The sequence below is a fragment of the Myodes glareolus genome, chromosome 8, assembly GCF_982192425.1.
Source record: "Myodes glareolus chromosome 8, mMyoGla1.1, whole genome shotgun sequence".
In the NCBI taxonomy this organism is placed as follows: domain Eukaryota; kingdom Metazoa; phylum Chordata; class Mammalia; order Rodentia; family Cricetidae; genus Myodes; species Myodes glareolus.
In genome coordinates, this window is record NC_142033.1 from 7853139 (window position 1) to 7875448 (window position 22310).

Sequence of the window (22310 nt, forward strand, 5' to 3'; positions counted from 1 at the left end):
AAAAACCGGCCATTGGATCTTCCATGCTAGGGACCAACGTAGACTTTTAGCAGTGTGGTCCTACTGTGTTTCCAACGTAGACTTTTTAAAATTGATTTTTATTGAGCTCTACATTTTTCTCTGCTCCCCTACCTGTTTCTCCCCTTCCCCACTTCAGCCCTCCCCCATGGTCCCCATGCTCCCAATTTACTCAGAAGATCCTGTTCTTTTCCATTTCCCATGTAGATTAGATCTATGTATGCCTCTTTTAGTGTCCTCATTGTTGTCTAAATTCTCTGGGATTGTGGTTTGTAGGCTGGCTTTCTTTGCTTTATGTTTAAAAACAACCTATGAGTGAGTACATGTGATAATTGTCTTTTTGTGTCTGGGTTACCTCGCTCAAAATAATGTTTTCTAGCTCCATTCGTTTTCCTGCAAAATTCAAGCTGTTGTTATTTTTTTCTGCTGTGTAGTACTCCATTGTGCAAATGTACCACATTTTCCTTATTTATTCTTTGGTTGAGGGGCATTTAGGTTGTTTTCAGGTTCTGGCTATGACAAACAAAGCTGCTCTGAACATAGTTGAACACATGTCCTTGTGGCACGATTGAGCATTCTTTGGATATATACCCAAAAGTGGTATTACTTGAGGAAGGTTGTTGTAACGTGAGGGCCAGCTTGTTGGGGTATCTGTTCCCACCCAGTTCCCTACAGCCAGCAAGTCCCAGAGAAAATCAATCACACAGAGATCTCTATAAGTTATAAAGCTGATTGGCCCACTAGGTCAGGCTTCTTATTAGTCCTTGTAACTTATATTAATCTATTATCATTATCTGTGTTAGCCACAAGGCTCAGTACCTTTCTCAGTGTGACAGCTCACATGTTTCCTCTTCGGTGGTCTGGGCAGGAATGGTAGAGGGAGCTTCCTCCTCCCTAGCCTTATCCTATTTTCATTGCCCCGCCTCTACTTCCTGTCTGGTTGACCCACCTATACTTCCTGCCTGGCCAATCAACATTTTATTAAAATACATGATTGACAGAATACAGACAATTCTCCTGTACCAAGTTGTTTCCTAATTTTCTGAGAAATCGCCGCACTGACATCCAAAGGGGTTGTACCAGCTTGAATTCCCACCAGCAATGCAGAAGTGTTTCCTTTACCCCACCACTTCTCCAGCATAAGTTGTCATCAGTGTTTTTGATCTTGGCCATTCTTACAGGTGTAAGATGGAATCTCAGAGTTGTTTTGATTTGCATTTCTCTGATGACTAAGGATGTTGAATATTTCCTTAAGTGTCTTTCAGCCATTTTTGATTCCTCTGTTGAGAGTTCTCTGTTTAGGTCTGTACTTCATTTTTTTATTGGATTATGTGTTCTTTTGGTGACCAATTTCTTGAGTTCTTTGTATATTTTGGAGATCAGACCTCTGTCTGATGTTGGGTTAGTGAAGATCTTTTCCCATTCTGTAGGCTGTCGTTCTGCCTTGTTGACTGTGTCCTTTGCTTTACAGAAGCTTTTCAGTTTCAGGAGGTCACATTTATTAATGCTTTCTCTCAGTGTCTGTGCTGCTGGGGTTATATTTAGGAAATAGTCTCCATTACCAATGTGTTCAAGTGTATTTACTGCTTTCTCTTCTATAAGGTTCAGTGTGGCTGGCTTTATGTTGAGTCTTTGATCCATTTGGACTTGACCTTTGTGCATGATGATAGATATGGGTCTTTTTTCATTTTTCTACATGTTGATATTCAGTTATGCCAGCACCACTTGTTAAATATGCTTTCTTTTTTCCATTTGATATTTTTTGCTTCTTTGTCAAAAATCAGGTGTTCAAAGATGTGTGGATTGATATCCGGGTCTTCTGTTTGGTTCCATTGGTCCTTCTGTCTGTTCTTATGCCAATACCAGGCTGTTTCAGTACTATAGCTCTGTAGTAGAGTTTGAAGTCAGGGATTGTGATGCCTCCAGAAGTTCTTTTATTGTACAGGATTGTTTTGGCTGTCTTGGGTTTTTTTTTTTTTTCCTTTTCCATATGAAGTTGAGTACCATTCTTTCAACGTCTGTGAAGAATTTTGCTGGGATTTTGATGGGCATTGCGTTGAATCTGTAGATGCTTTTGGTAAGATTGCCATTTTTACTATGTTAATTCTGCCTACCCAAGAGCATGGGAGATCTTTGCACTTTCTGGTGCCTTCTTCAATTTCTTTCTTCAAAGATTTAAAGTTCTTTGTCATATAAGTCTTCCACTTGTTTGGTTAGAGTTACTCCCAGATATTTTATGCTATTTGTGTCTATTGTGAAGGGTGTTGTTTCTTTGATTTCTTCCCCAACCCTTTTATCATCTGTGTAAAGGAGGGCTGCTGATTTTTTTTTCAGTTAATCTTGTATCCTGTTACATTACTGAAAGTTACATTACATTATGAGTTGTAGAAGTTCCTTGGTAGAAATTTTGGGATCGCTTATGTAAACTATCATATCATCCGCAAATGGTGAGAGTTTGACTTCTTTTCTGATTTATATCCTCTTGATCTCCTTTTGGTCTCTTATTGCTCTAGCTAGGACCTCAAGAACTATATTGAATAGATATGGAGAGAGTGGACAACCTTGTCCTGTTCCTGATTTTAGTGAAATCGCTGGGAGATTCTCTCCATTTAGTTTGATGTTGGCTGTTAGTTTGTTGTATATTGTCTTTATTATACTTAGGTATGTTCCTTGTACCCCTTCTCTCTCCAAGACCTTTATCATGAAGGCATGTTGTAGTTTGTCAAAAGCTTTTTGGCATCTAATGAGATGATCATGAGGTTTTTATTTTTTAGCTTGTTTATATGTTCAATGACATTGACAGATTTTTGTATGTTGAACCATCCCTGCATCTCTGGGATGAAGCTGACTTGATCATGGTGGATGATGGTTCTGATGTGTTCTTGGATTCGATTTGCCTGTATTTTATTGAGTATTTTTGCATCAATGTTCATGAATGAGATTGATCTGTAATTCTCTTTCTTAGTAATGTCTTTCTGTGGTTTGGGTATCAGAGTAATTGTAGCCTCATAGAAAGAGTTTGGACATGTTTCTTCTGTTTCTATTGTGTGGAATAATTTGAGGAGTATTGGTATTAGTTCTTCTTTGAAAATCTTGTAGAATTTTGAACTGAAACCATCTGGTCCTGGGCTTTTTTTGGTTGGGAGACTTTTGATGACTGTTTCTATTTCCTCAGGAGTTATAGGTCTGTTTAATTTGCTTATCTGGTCTTGATTTTATTTTGGTAAGTGATATTTATCCAGAAAGTTGTCCATTTCCTTTAAGTTTTCCAGTTTTGTGGAGTACAGGTTTTTGAAATATGGCCTGATGATTCTCTGTATTTCCTCCGTGTCTGTTGTTATGTCCCCCTTTTCATTTCTGGTTTTTTTTTTCAAAGTTTATTAAATTATGAAAGTTTCCATTTCCGCCCCTCCTCCCAACACCCTCCCACACCCTCCCTCCCCCTCCTCCTCCCTCTCCATCCCTAAGAGCAGTCAGGGCTTCCAGCCTTGTGGGAAGTTCAAGTTCCTCCCCCCCTCCTTCCAGGTCCCTGAAGGTAAGTATCCGAATAGACTGGATCCCAAAAATCCAGTATATACAGAGGAAACAAGTCCCAGTGTCATTGTCAGTGGCTTTTCAGAAAGGCTCCGGGCCAGCCACATTCAGAGAATCCGGCCACATTCAGAAAATCTGGTTGGATCACATGCTCGTTCAGTCCCAGTCCAACTGGCCTTGGTGAACTCTCATTAGATCAGTCTCCTTGTATCAGTGGGTGATCGCACCCCTCGCGGTACTGAGTTTTTTTCATGTTCTTCCTCCTTCTGCCCCTCATTTGGACCATGGGGGGCTCAGTCCGGTGCTCCAATGTGAGTCTCTGTCTGTATCGCCATCCATCGTCAGATGAAGGATCTATGGTGATAAGCAAAATCTTCATCAGTATGGTTATAGGCCAAGGCCGGTTCAGGCACCCTCTCCTCTGTCTAGAGAACAGTCTGGGGATCTCTCCTTGGACCTGAGATCCCATTTATAATCAAATCTCCTGTAAATCCTAAAATGACTCCCTTAGTTGAAATATATTCTTCCCTGATCTCATATCCATCCTTCTTCCCTCCCCCCATCCCAGTCCACCTAGCTTTCCCCATTCCTCCCCTAATCCCTTCTCTCTAACCCTCTCCCCTTCCACCAACCCTCCCCTCCCCATGCACCCGAGGTTACCTGGGACTCTTGTCTATTTCCAATCTCCAGGCAGATAGCTACATGATTTTCAACAGGTTCACCTTCTTATTTAGCTTCTCTAGGATCACGAATAATAGGCTCAAAGACCTTTAATTATGGTTAGAATCCACTTATGAGTGAATACATACCGTGTTCCTCTTTTTGGGTCTGGGTTACCTCACTCAGTAAAGCGTTTTCTATTTCCATCCATTTGCATTCAAAATTCAAGATGTCATTGTTTTTTACCGCTGAGTAGAACTCTAATGTGTATATGTTCCACATCTTTATTAACCATTCTTCTATTGAGGGGCACCTAGGTTGTTTCCATCTTCTGGCTATTACAAATAGTGCTGCTATGAACATAGTTGAACAAATGCTTTTGTAGTATGATAGGGCATCTGTTGGGTATATTCCCAAGAGTGGAATTGCTGGGTCCTGAGGGAGGTTGACTCCCAGTTTCTTGAGAAACCGCCACACTGATTTCCACAGTGGCTGCACAAGTTTGCATTCCCACCAACAATGGATGAGTGTTCCCCTCATTCCACATCCTCTCCAGCATAGGCTATTATTGGTGTTTTTGAGTTTGGCTATTCTGACAGGTGTAAGATGATATCTCAAAGTTGTTTTGATTTGCATTTCCCTGATCACTAAGGAGGTTGAGCATGACCTTAAGTGTCTTTTGGCCATTCAAAGTTCATCTGTTGTGAATTCTCTGTTCAGTTCAGTACCCCATTTTTTAATTGGGTTAATTAGAGTTTTAGTGTCTAGTTTCTTGAGTTCTTTGTATATTTTGGAGATCAGACCTTTGTCTGATGAGGGGTTTGTGAAGATCTTCTCCCAGTCAGAAGGTAGCCTTTTGGTCTTACTGACAGTGTCCTTTGCTTTACAGAAGCTTCTCAGTTTCAGTAGGTCCCATTTATTCATTGCTTCTCTTATTGTCTGAGCTCCTGGGGTTCTGCTTAGGCACTGGATGGAAGCTGGGATGGCTGGCGGGGGAGCTAGCAGGGTGGAGCCAGCAGTGCAGAGTGACCTGGGAGTCTATGGGGTTGGGGGAAGTCCGAGCTCCTCCTCGCCGGGCCCCTGCCGCAGGCCTGAAGCAAACTCACCCCTCCGATGGCCCTCTGGATGGAAGCTGGGATGGCTGATGGGGGAGCTAGCAGCGTGGAGCCACTCATTTCTGGTTTTGTTAATTTGGATATTCTCTCTCTGCCTTTTGGTTAGTTTGAATAAAGGTTTGTCTGTTTTGTTGATTTTTCTCGAAGAACCAAGAACCAACTCTTTGTCTCATTAATTCTTTGTATTGTTTTCTTTGTTTCTATTTTGTTGATTTTAGCTCTCAATTTGATTATTTCCTGCCATCTAGTTCTCTTAGATGAGTTTACTTCTTTTTGTTCTGAAGTTTTCAAATGTTCTGTTAATTCACTAGTGTGGGATTTTCCAGTTTTTTTTGTAGGCATTTAGAGCTATGAACTTTCCTCTTAACACTACTTTCATTGTGGTATACAATAAATTTGGGTATGTTGTGTGATCATTTTCGTTGAATTTTAGGAAGTCCTTAATTTTTCCCTTTATTTCTTCTTTGACCCATTGATGATTCAGGTGAGCATTGTTTAATTTCCATGTGTTTGTGGGTTTTTCTAGAATTACTATTGCTGTTGACTTCTAGTTTTAAGCCATGGTGATCTGATAAGGTACATTGGGTTATTCCAAATTTTTTGGATTTGTTGAGGCTTGTTTTGTTACCGAGTATGTGGTCAGTTTTGGAGAAGGTTCCATGAGGTGCTGAGAAGAAGGTATATTCTTTTCTGTTTGGATGGAATATTCTGTAGATGTTTGTTAAGTCCATTTGAGTCATAACATCTGTTAGTTCTCTTATTTCTCTGTTCATTTTTTGTCTGATAGACCTGTCCAGTGGTGAGAGGGGAGTGTTGAAGTCTCCCACTATTAGTGTGTGGGGTTTAATGTATGATTTAAGCTTTAGAAGTGTTTCTTTTACATATGAGGGTGCTCTTGTATTTGGGGCATAGATGTTCAGTATTGAAATTTCCTCTTGATGGATTTTTTCTGTGACTAATATGAAATGACCTTCTTTGTCTCTTTTGACTGATTTTAGCTTGAAGTCTATTTTGTTAGATATTATGATAGCTACACCTGCTTGTTTCTTAGGTTCATTTGATTGGTATATTTTTTCCCAACCCTTTACTCTGAGATGATGTCTGTTTTTGAGGTTGAGATGTGTTTCTTGTATGCATAAAAACAATGGATTCTGTTTTCGTATCCAATCTGTTAGCCTGTGCCTTTTTATAGGTGAGTTGAATCCATTTACATTAAGGGATATTAATGACCAGTGATTGCTACCTCCTGTTAATTTAGTTTTTATTTCAACGTAGACTTTTAACAGTGTGGTTCTGCTGTGTCTGAAGCTGCTTCCTATTTCACATTAAATTGAAAGCTCACATGCAGCTTGTAACACCTAAATTTTACCCTTTGTTCTTCAAGTGTAAGATTTTAGATTTTTTTGTGGAAAAATCTAAACGAGGAAGCGCCTGAGGACCTTCAGGTCCTAGATGAAGCTGTGCTTTTTTTTTCTCATAAGATGAAGGGTAACTTAGCAAAGCTGTTTGGAGTTTTAGCCGAGCCTCTGGGGAGCAGCTGGTGACTGCACGTATATTTAAAGGGTAGACTGTTCGCTTGGTCTGTGTGCTTCTGTAACTTAAATAATGAAAATCCTTTTAAAGGATTTGGGGAGTGTAAAGTGATTTTCAGGCATTAACACAAGGTTGGATTAATGAGTGCTGTGCAGATTAGGGGGCATTATCCTGCTGATGCCCAAACATCCTCCTCTTGGCAGGACAGACCCTTCTTCCTTGTAAGAAAAATTTAGGATTTCTGTTAGAAAGCCTATTAAGCACAATCTTCATAATAAAATAAGCCTGTTAATATTTCCCCCTTCATATAATTCTGAATATTATTATCCTCCCATTATGTATCTTGCATATTTCTCTAATTTTTTGCCTTATAATTCTGTTCTTCAGTTGAGCTTGGTGGCACAGGCCTATAATCTCAGCTCCTAGGAGGTTCAGACCGGAGGCTTGTCATGAGTTTACTGTGAGGCTGAGTGACGTTGATCACAGTATAACAGCAAGGCCCTGTATCCCGAAACCAAATCATGTAAAAACTTTTCCTAAACAGCCATATGGGAAATTGATTGTATCTATGTCTGTCCCTGTCCCTCTGTGTGTGTTTGTGTGCGAGAGAGAATATGAAGATGTGTGTGTGTGTGTGTGTGTGTGTGTGTGTGTGTGTGTGTGTATCAAGTCTCTGACATTCTTAAGGATTTATGTTACTTTTTATTTGTTTGGAAAGATGTCACAGATGAAAGAAACTCAGACCCAGGGGTTTAAGGGCTTTAACCTCTCCTGGTTCTCTGTGGTTCCTGCTCTTAACTCCATTGCTTTCTCAGCATGAAGTGTTGTGTTTGCTTCCTGTCAGGCCCCCTTGCCCAGGCCTCTGGGTGCTGGGGCAAGAGTTATATACAAGAGTTATATACTGCTGTTGTAGCCTTATTTTTTTTTTTGATTTATTTTTTTCCTTATTTATTTATTTAAAGAATTTCTACTTCCTCCCCTCCTCCCAATACCCTCCCGCTCCCCCCACTCCCTCTCCTCCTCCCTCACCATTCCCAAGAGCAGTCAGGGTTTCCTGCCCTGTGGGAAGTCCAAGTTCCTCCCCCCCCCCCCCCCCCCCGTCCCTCCAGGTCCAGGAAGGTGAGCATCCAAACAGACCAGGATCCCAAAAAGCCAGTCCATGCAGACGAAACAAGACCCAGTGCCATTGTCAATGGCTTCTCAGTCAGCCCCCATGTCAGCCACATTCAGAGAATCCGGTTTGATCACATGCTCGTTCAGTCCCAGTCCAGCTGGCCTTGGTGAGCTTTCATTTGATCAGTCCCCTTGTATCAGTGGGTGAACACACCCTTCGCGGTCCTGACTTCCTTTATCATGTTCTCCTTCCTTTTGCTCTTCATTTGGACCTTGGGGGCTCAGTCCAGTGCTCCAATGTGGGTCTCCGTCTCTATCTCCATCCATCGTTGGATGAAGGTTCCCTTTGGTTCTGCTTTCCTTGCTCACGATCTCCCTCCCTCTGCTTCTCATTTGGACCTAGGGAGTTAAGTCCAGTCTTCCAATATGTGTCTCTGTCTCTATCTCCATCCTTCGCCATATGAAGGTTCTGTGGTGACATGCAAAATATTCATCAGTATGGTTTCTTCAGGTTCACCTTCTTATTTAGCTTCTCTAGTATCACGAATTATAGACGCAAAGACCTTTAACTATATCTAGAATCCACTTATGAGTGAGTACATACCATATTCCTCTTTTTGGGTCTGGGTTACCTCACTCAGTAAAGCGTTTTCTATTTCCATCCATTTGCATGCAAAATTCAAGATGTCATTGTTTTTTACCGCTGAGTAAAACTCTAATGTGTATATGTTCCACACCTTCTTAAACCATTCTTCTATTGAGGGGCACCTAGGTTGTTTCCATCTTCTGGCTATTACAAATAGTGCAGCTATGAACATAGTTGAACAAATACTTTTGTAGTATGATAGGGCATCTGTTGGGTATATTCCCAAGAGTGGAATTGCTGGGTCCTGAGGGAGGTTGACTCCCAGTTTCCTGAGAAACCCAAGATCATGGACCAACACTTGCTTACATGAAACTGTAAGCAAGCCCCAAATTAAATGCCTTCTTTTATAAGTTGGCTTGGTCACGTTATCCCTTCACAGAAATAGAACAGTAACTAAGACAATATATAAATGGATTAAAAAGAACAATGTGAGTGTATACCCAGTGGAATATTATTCTGCCTCAGAGAGCACAGAAACCCTGTTATTTGCAAACACTGTGGATGGACCTTGAGGCCATTGTTAGTGTGAATCCAGGTGGCTTTGCAAGTGCAGATACTGCATGTTGCCAGTTACATGACAGATCAGCACAGTCAGAGAGTAGGGTGGTGGTTGTCACACCAGCGTTGGGGGTGGATGGAGGAGCTGTTGACATGGCTGCAGAGTACTGGTCATCTAATAGACAGCAATGTGACCATAGGGGCAGCACTGAATTGTGTGGTCAGTGTTAGACACATACAGTGAGTGTTATAGTCAAGGAACTTCACTCTGTTTGTTTTTGTTTACAAGATTTATTTATCGTTCTGTATATGCGTGTACACTCCTATGTGATTTTATGTGTCCCACATGTGTGTAGGTGCCTACAGAGGCCAGAAGAGGGCATTAGATCCCCTGGAATTGGAGTTACAGGCAGTTGTGCAAGTCACCCAGTGTGTGTGTTCACTTCCAATTCTATTTCTTAGAGACTTAGAGATTTTCAGGACTGTAAAATAACTACCACAATATTAGGCTTCTTGAATATATTTGCTGAAATCCTTTTATTAACATTTGGCAGACTTGAGTTGTTTTTCCAAAAATGAATATATTGGACAGCATTGAACTGGGCTCATTTTTGTTACATTGTAGTTAAATGTTTTTAGCCTCTTGTATGTTCAGGTATGCTTTGCTGCAACGAGGCTCTTGAGGATATATGATTATGGTAGCCACTCCATACCCTAGCACTGCCAGAGGCAGAATTCTAGGTAGCATGGCTACCCCTCATCTGGGAGGTGCCCCTTTATCTGGGAGGTGCCTCTCATCTCGGAGGTGCCCCTCAGGCCCTCCTGTCTTAGGGTGATAGTGTGTGCAGTTGGAAACCTGCACAGAATCCCCAAGGGCAACATACTTCTGGTCAGATCCTTGTTCTCAAGGGTTTAGGTCCTTGACCCCTGGTAGGTGAGACCCCTGCTTAGACATGGCCTTTCATTTCTTGAGGGGTAGCACGATAGTTCATGTGACCTCATAGTGGAAATAGAAGCAGGCCATGGCTACTTTATAACAGACTGAAAACAAACTGCGTTTCATTCAGATTGGCCTTATCCTAATGTTCTCCCAGCCTTCCTGGTTCCTTTGTTAGATTTCCTGTTTTTGTGTCTGAGATTGGCTAATTCCCGGCACAGTCCGAAGTAACCGAACAGCTGTTGGCACTTTCTGAACCTGTGATTGATTCCTTGTGTACTTGAGCCTGTTGAGTAGTTCACTGATGGCGGGTCCAGTGAGGGGTGCGCGTTCCATAACCTCACATATGCACTCATGCATCCTTACCTAAGGTGTGCGGCACCGGCCAGTAGCCATCCTCACCATGCTCAATCCCTTGGCTTCTCTGCTGCTTCCCCTAGAAAATGTCCATCACTGTCACCAGCTAACAAGACGTCACAAAGGTTTCCAATCACAGTTCAAGAAAGTGATCTTTAGTTCTATGATCAGTCTTTCTATATTTATAACACTTAAGAAATATCATTCAATCTAATTTATATATTTTCAGACTAACAAATTGTTCATCACATGCTCAAAATCCTTCACATCCAAGCATTTTAAAATTAAAACTAGAAAATTTGTGGAGTTTGTTTCTTTTGGGCTTTATTTTAGATGTTTTGAGTTTGGGGGTCACTGATTTTTTTTATATATATACTTGACTATTAAGCCTCATAGCAGTAAGGTTTGTGATCCCCTTCTTACAATTTGAACTTGATGCTAAATGAATGGCAAGCATTTTTGACTTGCCCATTATACCCTATATAAATTGGGAACCAGTAGGAGGTTGAGATTGCTGGTCCATAGGGCTGTTCTGAGAGGTTTATCAGCCGTAGCTCAGCATTTAAAGCAGACAGACAGACGTGGGACAAATAGTCTTCGGACTGTTTAAAGTTCTCATAGGCTTGCTTGACAGAGGCAAGGCAGGGCCATGCTAACTGCTCGTGTCTTAACATGTTCCTGCAGAAACAGAAGCGTGCTTCACCCACCAGCCAAGATGAACATGGTGAAGAGGATCATGGGGCGGCCTCGGCAGGAGGAGTGCAGTCCGCAAGACAACGCCTTGGGCCTGATGCACCTCCGCCGCCTCTTCAGCGAGCTGTGCCATCCTCCGAGGCACATGACCCAGAAAGAGCAGGAAGAGAAGCTGTACATGATGCTGCCCGTGTTCAACAGGGTGAGTCCAGCCGGCCGAACACAGGCCTTCCAGGGCTGCTGGTGCCGTGGAAATCTTAAGGTTGGCAGAAAGTCACGGTAGATGACAGCATGTGTCTTCTTTCTCTCACCTGGGAGACTGAGCAGACTGCAGGCATCCACAGCTCCAGAACTTTGGTTTCGCTCTACATTCTGTAGTGAGAGACTGAGGCTGGCAGAGTACACTGTGCTGACTTAGTCCTCCTCAGCCCTGAGAGTACACTGTGCTGACTTAGTCCCCCTCAGCCCTGAGGTGGAAACGGGAGGCACTCGCTCAGTTTCAGAAGGGGGAAGATTGTCAGTTGTCATTGTGCTATTCTCTTGTGTGATTGCCAAGCCATTTGAATGGGCTTCCAAGTGTCACATGTGGACACACCGGTGCGGCCTTTAACCCCGGCACTCAGGGTGCAAAGGTAGTCGGATCTCTGTGGGTTCTAGACAGGCGTGGTCTACAGAGCGAATTCCAGCCAGCCTGCCAGGGTTACATTGTCAGAGCATCTCAGAGAAAAAAGGCATCACAGTTAGCACTGGTCAGCTGGCTTTCTGACACACATCGTAAGCGGATAGTTATTGGCTACGGTGAACGAAGGAGACTGGGTCCTTTTGTGCATTTCTATTCTTGCATGTAGCGATGTTGTTGCAGCTTTTTAACATGCCATTTGGTATTGATCAAGGGTTGCAGTGTGTAGCCTGAGATGTCTAATGGCTCAGCAGTCTTGCAGATCCTGCTGCTGTCCACCAGATGTGGCTGCCCCCGAAGCTCTTAACTCTGACCTTCCCCTGCTCTTCCCCATTGTCCCTTTCTAATGGACTTCCTCCTAAGAAGTGAGAATTTGCTTCCTGCTCCTCCCAACCACAACATAGGCAATCCCCTGCTTCACACGCTCAACTCTCTCCCAACCACAACATAGACAATCCCCTGCTTCACACACTCAACTCTCTCCCAACCACAACATAGGCAATCCCCCTGCTTCACACGCTCAACTCTCTCCCAACCACAACATAGGCAATCCCCTACTTCACACGCTCAACTCTCTCCATCTCCGTGCAGTTGTGCCTAAACTGTTCTTAGCGACTGGCCACTGGTTGAAGGGTCCCTGTAATGCAAAGGTGGGTCTTGGGGTGCATCACCTTTGTTCCTTCACTAGTTCAAACTCGTTCCCTAGTGTCAAAATCTCTTTAGTTTCTTTCTCCTCCATCCTTACCCCCCTCTTACGCTTTCTCCTCTGTGACATGCACTCCTTGTCCAGCAAGAAGGAATGATCACAAAACCAAGAATCCTTCTTAATCACAATTTATTGGAGCCACTTGATTAAAAAGGGGAATGGGGAAAAGGGATGACGAGAGAGAGCGAAAAAACCCAAAGGCAGCCGCTTTTCTAGGGTGAGAGGCTCGAATGCTGATTAGTTGATGCCATTCTGCTAGGACCCAAGGCCACAGCAGCAGCAGCAGCAGCAGCAGCAGCAACAAAGGATTTGTATACCTCCAGGCTGTAGGACCACTGTCATTATCTCGCCAAGGCGACATCCTGGCGGCTCCTAACACTCCTCCATCCTCAACCCCTCTTTCTCTTTCTCCTCTGTCCTCACCCCCTCTTTCTCTCTCTCTCTCCATCCTCACCCCCTCTTTCTCTTTCTCCTCCATCCTCACCCCCCCTTTCTCTTTCTCCTCCGTCCTCACCCCCTTCTTTCTCTCTCTCTCTCCATCCTCACCCCTCTTTCTCTTTCTCCTCCATCCTCACCCCCTTTCTCTTTCTCCTCCGTCTTCACCCCCTCTTTCTCTCTCTCTCTCCATCCTCACCCCTCTTTTTCTTTCTCCTCCATCCTCACCCCCTCTTTCTCTTTCTCCTCCATCCTCACCCCCCCCTTTCTCTTTCTCCTCCGTCCTCACCCCCCTCTTTCTCTTTCTCCTCCGTCCTCATCCCCTTTCTCTTTCTCCTCCGTCCTCACCCCCTCTTTCTCTTTCTCCTCCGTCCTCACCCCCCTCTTTCTCTTTCTCCTCCGTCCTCACCCCCTTTCTCTTTCTCCTCCGTCCTCACCCCCTCTTTCTCTTTCTCCTCCGTCCTCACCCCCCTCTTTCTCTTTCTCTCTCCATCCCCTTCTGACTCTTTTCTCCCTTGTCTCTCTACCCCGTTTCTGGCTCCCCTCTCTTTTCTCTCTCTCTCCCATTCCTTCTTCCTCTTGACTCTCCCTCTGCCCCATCTCTCTAACACATCTCCCCCAGCTCTCCTTCCATCCCCCCTACTCTGGCTCCTCTTGCCCTCTCTCTCCCACTCTGTCTCCCGTCCTCTTCTCCCTCCCGAGTTTCTGACTCACTATCTTTCTCCATTTCTGTATCATTTTCTCTGGAACATATCTTCTGGAAATTGTCCTTTTCTCCTAACTGTGCTGATATTTAAGGTTGAGACACTGAAAATACCTTGGAAATTACGAGTGTAGAGAAACAGGACTCCTTGTGGTCCGAGGACGTGGGCTGTCTTGAGCCTCCTCCAGGGAGGGATCAAGGCTTGGTGAGCACAGGTCTCTGGTTTTTGGAGGCCAGAGACCGGGATTTACAGGTATGACATCTCAACTACACAAGCTAGGTAACTCAGCCATGTCCTCAGACCACAAGGAGTCCATTTAACCTGGATATTTTTAATTTGGCTTGTGATTTGGCTTGATTGGGATTTTTGCATTGGCAGAGAGCTCGTGTTAGGAAAATTCCTAACACTACCCATAGGGATTGTTTCCTGGATGCTGCTCTCTCGGGAGGCAGGGGTCTTTGTAAGCACGACACCAGTGTTGTCTTATAGCCACACTGTGAGATGAGGTTGATAGTTCCTATTCCATACACAGACTTCCACCTAACCTCTCGATTTTTCCATCCCACTCCCTGTCCTCATATATACTGTCAGCCTCGGTTGTTTCCTTGACTGGAGAGGTGCGATCACCTTCCTTTTCTGGGCAGTAAAATGAGAATAAGATTATCTACCTGTGGTTGCTTTTCTTTTTACTGCGGTGACTTTCGTGATCAGTGTAACTTAGGGTTCACTTTGGATCACAGTTTGAAGTCACAGGCTGTCATGGTGAGGAAGGCATGGTAGCAGATAGAGGCAGCTGGTCACGTGGTATCTGCAGGCAGGAAGCAGAGGGTAATGAATACTCAATGTTCAGATCACTTTCCCATGTGATCTCATCCCATGCCTCTTAGTTAAAGTGAGAGTTCTACCTCAGTTACTATAAACTAGATAATCCCTCTCAGACATGCCCAGAGGTTAGCCTACCCAGAGAACTCTCACAGTGCTCAGAGACTAACCTAACCAGACAGCCGTCACAGTGTGCCTCAGACTAACCAGACAGCCCTCACATTGTGCCCCAGACTAACCAGACAGCCCTCACAGTGTGCCCAGAGACTAACCAGGGTGACCTAATCAAACAGTGCCTGGTGGAACTATGATTCGGTGAGTTGTGGAGTTGAATAGGGCATGGAAAGAACACACCAGGAATAAATTTGAAAGAAATTAGAACAAAAGAAATTGGTAGAAGTTCTGTTAATCTGGTGTTGCTGTAACAAAATGTGCAAGGTTAGGGAGTTTTTGTAAGGAAGAAGTTGAGTCTGGACAGCAGAGGTGCTGACAGTCTGGCAAGGGCTTGCTGAGTCTCGCTAGAGAAGCAAAGGAAAGGGTTTATTTGGTTTCTATGTCTCAATCACGAGTCAGTCATTGAGGGAATCTGGAGAGACTCACACAGGAACAGAAAGAGGAGCCACAGTGTGGCGCTAACTGGCATGTTCAGCCTGCTTTCTTATGCCCAGCGGTGGCACCACCCACAGTGGGCTGGGCCCTCCCACATCGATTATTTATTAAGAAAACACCCACAGACTTGTTCAGCAACCACTCCAATGGAGACAACTCCTCAGCTGAGGTTTCCTCTTTCTAGATGACCACAGTTTGTATCAAGCAGGCAAAAATCAGCCAGCACATAGGGATAGTTAGTTTGGTACATTTACTGAAGTTTACTGTTTGTGAAGATTACAAGACTCAGTCTTGCTCATAAGAAAAGAAAAAAAACTCATAAAGGGCGAAATTTGTAAATTTTCAAAGATAGTATACAATTAGATCAAAGAAGGAGAGAGCGTAGTGTCGAATTACAGGTGGATGAGTAAGCCCTGGGCAGGAGGAGGCACTGAGCTCATGTGGGAGACAGATTTTGCTGCTGTGAATGTTGGTCCAGTAGTGTTGGCTAAGGTCTTGCTCGGTGTTCATGTTCTCATTGGCGGAAGGGTCCTTTGGGTCTGAAGTGGACTGTGTAGGGAACTAAGGAGAACTGACCTTTTCAGAATATCAGTGTGATGAGGGAGGAGCAAGAACGATGCAGGAAGAGGCCGTAGCATGAACACAAGGAGAGAAAGGACAGTGGTGAAAACAGCCATTTTTAAAATGGGAGCTGCAATTGGCTATGAACCAAGCCCTGTTCAGAAAGTCGTTGGTTATATTGGAACCAGTTGTAGAGTGTGCTTGCTGTTTTCCTGCTTCATAGTTGGCTTAAAAAGAAAATCATGGCTATGGTTAGCTCAAGATGATTCTTTCAGACTATGAATATTTCCAAGGAGCGATAGTGTCTAAAACAGCGGCAAGAACGGCTTTCAGCTCTTCTAGTGCGGTTCCTTCGGTTGGAATTCAGTGCCTTCTAGTGGTCTACCCTGAGCTCTTGTCCAGTTCACACTCAGCTCTCAGTGTGACCTCTTAAGTGATACCTGGCTATGTCTGTGTCATCTCCCCCCACCAACACACACACAGACGCATACAGACACACACACATATACACAGAGGCACACACACACATACAGACACACACACACACGTTCAGACACACTGACACACACAGAGGCATACACACACATACAGACACACATACACACACGTACAGACACACTGACACACACACAGACACACATAAGCACACACAGACACATGCAGACACACACTGACACAAAGGCACACACACATACAGACACACACAGACACACAGACACATGTACGGACACACACACACACACACACACACACACTTCAACAGTTAAGCTTCTGTAGTCCCTGAACTGAGTCTTAGCCCATGAGTCTTAAAAGTCTTTGCTTGCTTGCTTGTTTTCAAAGTGGATCCAAGACAGATTATTCTCTGTTTTTATTTTTCGGTTTAATTTTGTTATGTCTGTGTTATTGTAAAGAAGTATTATTAACTAGTATTAAATGTTTTACATTGACAGCTTTTAATTAGCTGATTAGAAGTGTTGCTACATACAGTCCCTTCTTTATAATGAATAATTTGACCTTCAGAAGTTTAGTATTCTCTCTCTCTCTCTCTCTCTCTCTCTCTCTCTCTCTCTCGTGCGTGTGTGCGTGTGCTCTGCCGCTGGGCTGTATGTCCCCATCCTTGGTTCAGTGCCCACCCACCCACCTCTGTTGCGCGTTCTCCTCTATCCTGCCTGCCAGCTCCTAAATAACCACACAGAGACTTCTCATTAATGGTGAAAGCTCGGCTGATAGCTTAGGCTTGTTTCTAACTAACTGCTATACCTTAAACCATTTCCACATACGTGGCCCATGGCTCGTTACCTCATCTCCTACATGTTGTGCTTCCTCCGCATCCGAGTAGCAGCTCTGCCTACTTCCCAGCATTCTCTCTGACTCTAAATTCTGCCTAGCTATTGACTATTCAGATCTTTATCAAACCAATCAGCATGACATAGCTTTAAATAGTGTAAAGGAATATTCCACAACAACCCTGTGTATCTCTATGTAGTTGTAAAACTTCCAGTGTGGGCTCTATTGACCTACACACCCACCCTGGCTTTGTTTGCTGTGGGTTTGGAAGGGCAGGCCTCCTACATGCTTGGGCAAGTGCTCTACCACAGAGGAGTTACATTTACCTTCCTAGGAAATTCCCAAGTAATGAAAAGATTGGATGTTATTTCATACCATTATGACCAGTTAAAATATGTACAAATTATACTCATTGTGTGAACACTGACAAGCAAAAATTACCATTTCCATCAAATCTACAAATTGGGAGTTTGTTTAATGTTTGTCCATGTGCGAGAACATTCTCCACTAACAGGAAGTATTGTTGGTGAATAAAAGGCTCAATATGGCATTATGGCCAACAAGGCTTGAAATTCTGCCCATGAGCTCCATCACAGTCCTGCAGGGCAGCTGCTGCTGTCCCATCTCAGCCCTCAAGATCACGGGAAGTCTGAGAACAAAGGAATAAACTTATTTGGCAATCTAAAAAATAATCTTTATGTCCAAGAACAAAATGTCACAGAGGAAACACTGGGATTAAGTTTTGCAAAATGAATAGGTTTCCATTGTCTGAAATTCTATAAAATGGCTCTATTAATTATCACAGTATATCTTCCTCTTATTTTGAAATTAATATTTATGAACCTGATCCTTAAGAAATTCCACTTGCTTTTGAAATCATTTTTAGTTTATTTTTGAGAAGTATCCAAGTTGAAGGCAGTGCACAAATCCCTCAAGTGACCTTTGCTTTAAAATTGTTGGCATTAGACAGGGACACATACGTTTAGATCCAGGTCAGAGAAAGACCAAAATTCAAGCAGATGGTCTGTTTTGTTGCATTTTATATCTATAGCAACTCATTTAAGGGCTAATGGGAGTCAGTATTTAACAATTTTAGATGGTGACATATTCAAGAAACAAAAGATCCTGTGTATGCCCTAACTTCTTTTATTAGTCATATCTGTTTTTATTTAATGATATCATTCAATAATAATAATAACAGACTGGGCTCCTATTTTATAAACACTGTTAAATAGCACAATGTTTCTTTTCTCTGAATATGCCAAAACTATTTAGTTCAAGTTCTAGGAAATTTTTCAGTACTTATTAGGTAGATATTAAAAATTTGCCTTTTAAAGGGGCTAAGGGACTAGCATCCCCCTCACAAGTGTGAGACCCTGGCTTTGATTCGTAACACTGCTAACATTAGAAGATGATTAACCTGTAAAAATAACGCTTGGAATACCAAATCATCTCTCAAAGGAGGACAGTATGCAGCGTTGTAGGAATCAGCTCTGATGAAGTTTAGTAGAGAAAATATCCTGGATGCTTCTGGGCTCACACCGACTGGTCCTGTGCTCCTATCTTGGCAGAGGTTAACTTCACACACCCTTAATTCTCTTCACTGTCAAAGGAGGATGCTACCAGCACCTGCTCTGTAATAGTTTTTTGAGACATTAACGACATGTTAAACATTTGAACAGTGCTAGAAACAGTGTAAATCCTTGTTTCTAAGTCTAGTTAATTATTGAATTGTTTCAAGGTGCTTTTGTTCCTCAGAATTATCTTCTCACCCACAGTCTGAATCACAAATATCACAAATTTATCATACAACTTTTCTTTCCTGAGTTGAATGTGCTAAGTGTCTCCCTTAATAGGAGGGGAATTCTAGGTGAACTTTTCTGTCCCACCAGCTGCTTCCCAAATAACCACACAGAGACTTACTAATTGTAAATGCCTGTGACCAGCCAGCTCTTACAATTTAAATCAACCCATTTCATCTGTGTGCTGCCCTGAGTCTCATTTGCTTCATCTATAAACTTCCCATGTTGTTTCTTGAGGGTCTGGCTTGAGAGTCTCCTGACCCCCTCACTCTGCCCTTCTCCCTAATAATCCTGCCTAGCCATCTGCCAATCAGCTTTTTAGTAACAATGAGAGCAACACATCTTCATAGTGTGGAGAGGATTATCCACAGCAGGGAATCGTGGAGGGAGAGGAGAGAGAGAAATAGAGAGACAGGCAGATAGGGAGAGAGAGAAGACCCAAATCTCCTGCCTTGAAGTTCCAGGCTCTCTTCGAAAAACATTTACATGGTGGAGCTGTACCTGGGGAAGCATACTAGTGTTTATAGTTGGAGCATTGATGTCAGTGACAAAGAGCACACTTTCTTCTGCGTGCCCTTATCTGTTCAGCTTTCCCAGATTGAAATCTCACTGGCCGTGCTCCTCCATCTTGCCTTGGTCCAGGCTGCCAGGCCTCTTCACCCTCTACCACCATGATGTCATTTGCACTTGAGGTTTATGCACAGCTCTGCCCTCTGCAGCATTATACAACGCCATCCTTAGGGTCTGTGTCATTGCCTCAGGTTGGCTTCTAGAAGCCTTCCTCCACACTAGGCACTCTCTCTTTCCCTATTCCACATAGTTATCTTCATTTTCAAGATTTTGTTTGTTTGTTTAAAACAGGGACTCACTATGTAGATCTGACTGTCCTGAAACTCACTGTGTACACCAGATTCATCTCAAACTCAAAGCATCATCTGCCTCTGTCTCCCAAGCATTGGGACTAATGGGGTGTGCTATCATGCCTGGGTATTCTTTTTAATTCTGTGCCCTGGTGCTGGAGTTGTGACAGTGAGTTTCCTGTGTCCTCTGTCAGCACAGCAAGTGCTCTTGACTTACTGAACCATCTCTCTAGCTCCTTAAATTAATTTTTATTTTATTATTTTTATTTTGTATATTTTTAGTGCTGGAGATAAAACCCAGTGACTCATTTTCTAACTTCATTCTCTACCACTGAGCTGAACCCCTAATTTTAATAGTCAGTATTTTGCTTTCTGAAACAGGATCTCTCTGGAGTTCTGAGCTCCCGAGGCTATGGGATTATAGACATAAATCAGACAACTATAAATTTAAAATTTATAGTCTTTGTGCTATTCTTGTGTGTGTATGTGTATGTGTGTGAGTGTGTGTGTCTGTGGTATTAAGGAGTGAACTGGGTCTTTAGAATTTTAAGTTAATTTCCTTAGCATTTGTCATCTGAGTTAGAATATGAACTTGGTGGACCCTAGAATTTAGTCTTCATTTACCTGTGAGTTCCCAGCTCTTAGACCACTGCTGGGCATGCAGCAGGAATTCGGAAAGTTTTTGTGAATGAATGAGTGAGGAGCAGTGCTGTTTCCTGAGGCTAATATCATTTATGTGATGCCATGCTTGTTCATTTCAGATTAGCAGCTAAAACACTCCTTTTATCTTTTGAAAAGATTTTGTGATAGAAATAAAGCAATAAGATTCAAGTTTGATGTGTTTTCAGAATGTTTTGTGTGCCTTATATGAAGACTGCTTGAATCCCTCCATTCTCACACTGGAAGAAGTGGCTGTTTACTTAGAAATTTTCTTCCGCTCATATAAATGAAACACTTAATTCTTACAAGCAGAGTATAGTATGCATCAATGTAATCTGTGTCTCAGGAATATTTATAGACACCTGCATTTTAAAATTACATATTTATCCCTATTTAGAGGTCAAAAATCATTAGTTGGTACCTGAATTTCTGTCTTTTCTTGAGTTTGTTGTGGAATATTGGTCTTGCTGCTGATATAGCTCAGCTACTAAAAGTTACTTGGCAGTTACTTACCTTCAGACCCACGTATCACCAAATACAAAAACTAAACAAACAAACAAAAAACCAGAGCTATGGGTCTTATTTAACAGACGAAAGATTTAACTGAAAGTACACGTTTATCAAAGAGCCATGATGGGGGGAGGGGACGGGTACTGAGCACTGGCTGCTCTTGCAGGGGTCACAGGTTTGGTTCCCAGTCCCACCTGGCAGCAAACAACAGACTGTAATTCTAGTTCAAGGTCATCTGGGACCATCTTCTGATCTCCTGGGCCCCAGGCAAACCTGTGTATGCATACAGTGCATGAACAGAAATGCAGACAAAACACTTATATGTGAATAAATTAATTTTTAAGTTTAAAAACCTGTAGTAGGAAAGAATTGAGGAATTCTTTAAAAACAGTTTGTTCTTTGAAAGCATAAAAAAGCCTCCTGTGAGATTGACAGAACAGATTATTCCTTGACCTGAGCAACCTGCGCAAAATGGTTTGTTATTAGTTACAGCTTCATTTGAAACAGTATCTTTATAAGGATGTAGGAAACATCCTATATTAAAATGATATTGTGGGGTTTTCTGTATATTTTACTAGACTCTGTGAAATAAAGTCTTTTATTATTGTACTGAGAAGTCCAAGTGCATACAGCATACATGTGTGACTGTAAACGGAGACTGCTCATTCATTCCCCAGCTGCCCAGACCTGAATAATCACACAGAAACTATGTTAGTCACAACACTGTTTGACCTATGAGCTCAGGCTTCTTATTAACTAACTCTTATATTGTATTATTTTATATTTTAAGACAAGACTCATGGTTTGTTACCTCTTGCTGCTTGGGCAGTTATATGGCGTCTTCTTGACTCTGCCGACTCTCTCTCTAGCTCCTCCAGCCTGGCTACATTCTGCTCTGCCACAGGCCAAAGCAGCTTTTTTTAATAACCAATAGTAAGAAAACATAGTCACAGCATACAGAGGAGAATCCCACATCATATGACAGGTGCTGAGAAGTCCACATGAGTACATGTATGACAGGTGCTGAAAAGTCTACGTGCATACATTCTTGCAACATTTATGTGTGATAGATAGATACTGAGAAGTCCACATGCACACAACCTACATGTATGGCAGATGGTGAGAAAGCCACATTGTGTGTGTATGACAGATATTGAGAAATCCACATGCACACAGCATCCATGTATGACAGATGGCGAGACCAAGTGCATATAGCATACGTATATAACAAAGACTGAAAAGTCTATATACATGTAGCATACATGTATGACAAATACTGAAAAGTCTATATGCGTATAGCATGCATGCATGGCAGATGCTGAGAAGTCCACTTTGTACATGCCTGACAGATACCAAGACATCCACTGCATACAGCATCCATCTGTGATGGTCTTAGGGAGACTGAATGGCGGACTTGGCGGAGTACGGTTCACTAGGCTTTATCTTTTGACTAACTGAGTTCTTTTTGGGTGGTGAGTTTGTAGTTTTGTGTTGCTCTGGTGTTTTATTTGCTGGTTGGTGTTTGTTTTGTTTTTGTTTTTGAGACAGTAGACACTATGTGGTTCAGACCG

General features: G+C 42.7%; 1 protein-coding gene across 5 annotated transcripts in view; it reads left to right on the forward strand.

The window, feature by feature from the left end:
- The window catches only part of Wdfy3 (WD repeat and FYVE domain containing 3), a 242562-nt gene that overhangs the window by 80153 nt on the left and 140099 nt on the right, over window positions 1–22310 (forward strand). For all 5 annotated transcript variants that reach the window (XM_087908832.1, XM_087908830.1, XM_087908829.1 and 2 more), the window contains one exon: window positions 11096–11306. In XM_087908832.1, the coding sequence (XP_087764958.1) occupies window positions 11127–11306 (180 nt within the window). In that variant the 5' untranslated portion in view covers window positions 11096–11126. The remainder of the gene's footprint in view (window positions 1–11095; window positions 11307–22310) is intronic.